Source organism: Sinocyclocheilus grahami, unplaced genomic scaffold (assembly GCF_001515645.1).
Source record: "Sinocyclocheilus grahami isolate Dianchi unplaced genomic scaffold, SAMN03320097.WGS_v1.1 scaffold1032.1, whole genome shotgun sequence".
In the NCBI taxonomy this organism is placed as follows: domain Eukaryota; kingdom Metazoa; phylum Chordata; class Actinopteri; order Cypriniformes; family Cyprinidae; genus Sinocyclocheilus; species Sinocyclocheilus grahami.
The window spans coordinates 191,184-196,615 of NW_015506211.1; the positions used below are offsets into that span (position 1 = coordinate 191,184).

Below are 5,432 nucleotides of genomic sequence, written 5' to 3' on the forward strand. Positions count from 1 at the left end.
TCAATCCAGGCATTCACTTTTAAACAAAAAATAGTGTTTTGTAGGTTTTTATATATATATATATATATATATATATATGTTTTTAAAACATTTTTAAAAATTTTTAAAATTTCAGTACAGCACAAGGTCAGGAATAAAGCATATAACGGAAACGGTTCTGCATTACTTGGAAAATCATATCCTGCTCAGTATCTGGTGGGCTGTCATTGAAATCCGTGTGACATCTTTTAGGGGCCATTTTGAAGCTATTTATTTAAGAAAACTATTCAAACAACACCCAAAAGTGATATAATAAACAAGCATGCACATCATTTTAAAAAAATCACTCGTTAATACAATTATATATAAAAAAGAAAAAATTTAGCAAAAATAGGCAAAAATCCGTATGATATAATAAACAGACCCATCATTTTCTAGTAGTAGTCATCATTTGGTGCGTCTCACGCACACACCTTTGAATGACACTCATTCTTTCATTCATAAGAGAGATTGCGTCTAACGCCAGTCTTTGATCTGCTCGCATATTAAGCATTTCATTTGCCAACTCTGTGACATCCCTTTGCAGTGCACGAAGTCTATTTATCATCTCAGCGAAATCAGTTCTGCTCCACTCCATATTTAAAAGAATCAACTTTGTGATGGGTTGAAAACAGGCTGCCACTTCGGCTTGAACAACACGTACAATGTCCTTCTGGGTGGAAGGCTGATTGACAGAACGGTTACCGTCATGTTGTCGAACAACATGTTGGCGTTGGGTGTTGCTGCTGGACTTTGATGATTCACAAGCCTCCCAAGCAGCCATTTCACCATCGATCCATAGCTCCGCACATCTCACGTCGTAGTCTGGTAAACCTGTGAAACAGAAGATTCGTTTGTATTAGCATGCGACTGTTTAAATACACAATGGTTATAGATGATTATTACATACATTCTTTCCCGTTATCCTCTGATGGTCTCAAACGCCGTTTCACAGGAACATCAGAGGGGTTGTCCGATTCCCTCTCCCGCTTTTCCCCACATCTCAAGGTGGACGTGTTGCATCCATTGGACTTGGGCTGAAGACTCGGTGTTGTTGTATCCTGGAGTGAATCCCCTGGCGTCACTGCTACACCGCCGTCACAGGGTTCAGACCCACTGTTACTGCCACTCAAAGGTACCGATACCACCGTTTTAAGGTTATACGGGGCTGCTGATTCATCAGGTGCACATGACGACGGGACTCCTGATGGCGAAACAAGCCGACTTTGAATTGTATTCTCTTCACCATTTGTAAGACGACGAGCATCGTCAACTGAAAACAGAAAAAAACTCTTGCTTAGCATATCGTGTAGCCAACTAAAAACAGCTTAACCCCTGTAATGCATTCAAAATCTGTACACGATTTTCACAGTCGGTCAGTTTGGACCCGAAGAATTGTTGTTTTATAAAACAGCCATAACTTAATATTTTTCAACTGAACCTATATTGTATACGATCAGCAACTTCTCATTAATGAGTGAAACATTGATTGGCTGAATCTCAAACAATACTATAACTTCTTGCATTCTTGTACCCTGCTTAAGTTCTTTTTCCTTTGCTAACTGTATGCATGTATGTGAACAGTTTAAAGGTGGGGTAAGCGATTTTTCAAAAACGCTTTAAAAAACTGATTCGGGCCGACTACCAAAACAAACTTGTAGCCAATCAGCAGTAAGGGGCGTGTCTACTCATGATGTGGAGGAGAGAGCGTTCAGTGTACAGGACGGACATTAGCCGAGCCAAGCGACAGAAAGATAGAGATGGCGGATAAGAAACAAAAGAAGGCTTAAGGCAATAAGGCAAGAAGTAGGACCCGTGTAAATATGGGATCAGCTTTCCAGCGCTGGAGAAAACTCAAGGAGCGGAAGGCCTGCGATCGGACGCCGAGGTTGCTTTGTTTCTTCTCGATAGGTGAGTAACACCGTGTCTGCGCCGCAACAGCTAAAGTCTGTCTAGTACACTGGACGCGACAAAGCGACCGCTGAAAATCATTTGAAATCTGTGTCAATACGTCATGAATAGAACACAGCAGCAGTTTTCTGTCGGGGATTTGTCGTACCGCGCCGCATCCAGTGTAGACCATAGATATGTAGAGTATATACTGTATATATCTATGGTGTAGACTGATTATAATGTGTTCTATTGTATTTTGTCGCGCCGCGCCACTCGCGTCCGGTGTAGACACGGTGTAACATTGGTTTTGCTTTGTTTCACAGAACTAATCGTTGCCTGGGTTGCGTACGTATGTGTGGGCACATGACCAGCATAAACCAGCAAAAGGACTAGCATAAACCAGCAAAGGACCAGCATTAACCAGCATCCCAGTGCCAAAACATACCTAACCAGCATATGCAGTTTTTTTCAACAGGGAGTAAGAGCCCACCCAGCACCAGACGTAATTTGGACGTCTTTTTAAAGACGTCTTTTCACCTTTCACTTTTCAACCAAATTTTAACGTTGTTTAGACGTCTGGCATTTACTTCTTTTCGCCGTCTTTTCAACGAGTTTTTGCTGGGTGGGAGAGCTCTGCCTACTTTTCATAAAAGCCATGAGAAAAAAATGTGTGCATAACTTACCAGGCGTTGTGTTATCTTCGCCGTTTCGAGCCTCGTCGACTGCAAACAGAAAAGCCCTCATTTAGCACGAAAACAACAGTTCTTCTTGCAATCTCTTTTTGCAGACCGATGTAGGCTACGCTTGTCTAACATATGCATGAACAAATGATACATACCGTTAAGATTGTTAGCCATTTTAGCGCTGGTAATATACAGGTAGCGGCGGTACGATGAGTCGGTGTTGAGGTGATGGTAACAATGTGTCGCGTTCTCGCAACAAAGGTTTAAATCGCCCGATAACTGTTTGGGCGGTTCATAGTGTCGCGAGAAGTGGGGCGTGTTCCGAAAAAACAGATGAAGGCCTCTTTTAAATCGGGATCATTAGGCTATTTGAAATGAATCAACATAAATTTTTCCTCACGCTCTATTTATATTCTGTTGCCATTTTAATATGGCATGTATCTCAAGACTCAAACATGCTTGTTCGCCACTGTTTGATGCGCACGTGAGTCAAACAATGTATCACTTTTAAAACACACTTTCCATTTCTTTGTTGAAATATGCGTCTTGGATTCTTTTTTGTGTGTGTGTATAACATTCTGGAACCACTTGTAAAGTTGAAGGTTTTTGGTTCTCACTGCCTCGTTTTAATGTGAAACTTTTCTTGACCAAATGCTGACTTCTCTTCTTTTTAACAAACAAATAAACAGATTAAGAATACATTGGCTGCATTTAGCCTCCAATTTCCCCCCACGCCTTCTTTCACATTTACCACATCGTTTTTGAGCAATTTCACAACAAAGGGCTGACATTAAAGGGATAGTTCACCCAAAAATGAAAATTCTGTCATTAATTACTCACCCTCGTGTTGTTCCAAACCTGTAAGACCTTCGTTCATCTTCGGAACACGATTTAAGATATTTTTGATGGAATATGTGGGCTCTCCCTCCCGCCACACGCTCGCGGCATGGTACTGTCGTGAACGCTTGTCCAAAGTGACGCAGTAGAGACGAAAATGTGGAATAAAGTAGTTATTTTTGTTTTCTTTGCGCAAAAAAGTATTCTCGTAGCTTCGTAACGTTACAGTTGAACCGCTGATGTCACACGGACTACTTTGTCGATCATCTTGGTACTTTTCTGGACCTTGACCGTGCTAGTTACCTTGCTGTCTATGGGAGGGTCAGAGGGCTCTCAGATTTCATCAAAAATATCTTAAATCATGTTCCGAAGATGAACGAAGGTCTTACGGGTTTTCGAACAACACGAGGGTGAGTAATTAATGACATAATTTTCATTTTTGGGTGAACTATCCCTTTAATCGCCACCCGAAATGTCCCAAATATTTCACATCTAACCTACGCCCGTTTCGAAGAAAGTGAGTCTCTCTCTACGCGGTTCGATTTGTGAAAAATGTGTGTGAAAATGTATGTGGTATTAAGTGTTTATGAGTACAAGACAACATATCAGTTTTAAAAACTGCAAGAAATGTTACAGGAAATACAAATACTATTTTAATATGTTTGTTCAAGTAAACAGAAACAAACAAGACGATTTATAACAATCTACAGAGAAAATGCAACAGTAAAATATGTTGAATATGCAGTCTGCATTGGAATTAGATTATGAAGCATTTCCCTGTTGAAAAAAACAGCATTGCTGGTTGGGTATGTTTTGACGCTGGGATGCTGGTTTATGCTGGTGCTTTGCCAGCACATGACCAGCATAAACCAGCAAAAGAACCAGCATCCCAGTGTCAAAACATACCTAACCAGCATATGCTGGTTTTTTCAACAGGGTTATTAACGCAAAAAGATGAATGCAGACTATTTACATTTGCCATTCACACACTAAAAACGAGAAAATGAGTAAAAAGTTCAGCTGATATGATCATGAGAACACTGCAGTAGGCTACCTGTGTATCATACAGCAAGGGTTTTGCACAGTGGTCATGTGGAGATCAATCTGGGCTTTTCACACTTACATTTTAGGGTTGAACGTGAACCTCTTTTCAAATTACAAGCATTAAATCCTGCTTAACCCTCAATCCTACAATTACTTTTCTAACGAGCTGGAGTGTCTGTGACTCGAAGCATAAACATAGGTACAGTACAGTGAATGTAAAAAGTGCTATAGATGTTAACCCGGGGCACGCACAGTGTGAAAAGCCCATATTCTGTCCTATATGAAACTGCGTGCGTGGTCAGACTAGTGCGAGTAAAGTTTGAGCTATTCCTCCATGTCCCCCTGAGTCATCTCTCCAAACATGTCCTGATTCTCTCGGAGCAGTCTGAAGATGGTAGCCAGCTGCTCCTGCTGTACCCTACAACACAAACACAACAGCATAAAGGGGAAAAAAAACAAAGAAAATTGCACACACTCAGTCAGATGTCTGGAGTCTTAATCATTCCCAAAAGCTTCAGTTCAGTTCAAAAAGATCTTAAAGGGATAGTTCACCAAAAAAATAAAAACATTGTCATCATCTTACTCTCAATTTGTTCCAAATCTGTATATAACTTTTTTACACATACAAAAAGAAAGATATTTTGAAGAATGTTGCTAACCAAACAGTTGCTGGTAGCCATTGACTTCCATAGTATGAAATAAACAATTCTATGGAAGTCGATGGCTACCAGCAACAGTTTGGTTGCCAACATTCTTCAAAATATCTTCTTTTGTGTTCAACAGACGAAAGACACTCATACGGGTTTTTGAACCATATGAGGTTGAGTAAACGATGACAAAATGTTCATTTTTTGGGGTGAACTATGCCTTTAATTGAAGGAAATTCCATTGAAAGTTATCATTCTGTTCATGGTAAGTACTGTGTATCATAGGAAATAATGCCACAAGAGACATTCC

General features: G+C 40.3%; 1 protein-coding gene across 1 annotated transcript; it reads right to left on the reverse strand.

Annotated features, from left to right (window-relative positions):
* Positions 1-291: 291 nt before the first annotated feature.
* Positions 292-3,164, reverse strand: LOC107565861 (uncharacterized). The gene is made up of 4 exons (XM_016251148.1): positions 2,750-3,164; positions 2,595-2,633; positions 929-1,291; positions 292-852 (listed from the first exon to the last, which is right to left on the reverse strand). Exons 1-4 carry the CDS (start codon positions 2,766-2,768, stop codon positions 407-409), a joined length of 867 nt encoding a protein of 288 aa, XP_016106634.1. The 5' UTR covers positions 2,769-3,164; the 3' UTR covers positions 292-406.
* Between the last annotated feature and the right edge of the window lie 2,268 nt (positions 3,165-5,432).

Coding starts and splice junctions, on each gene's coding strand:
- LOC107565861 (XM_016251148.1), bottom strand. Junction 1,292..2,594: donor CGAAGATAACACAACGCCTG/GTAAGTTATGCA, acceptor TTCTGTTTTCAG/TTGACGATGCTCGTCGTCTT. Junction 853..928: donor AGAGGATAACGGGAAAGAAT/GTATGTAATAAT, acceptor TCTGTTTCACAG/GTTTACCAGACTACGACGTG.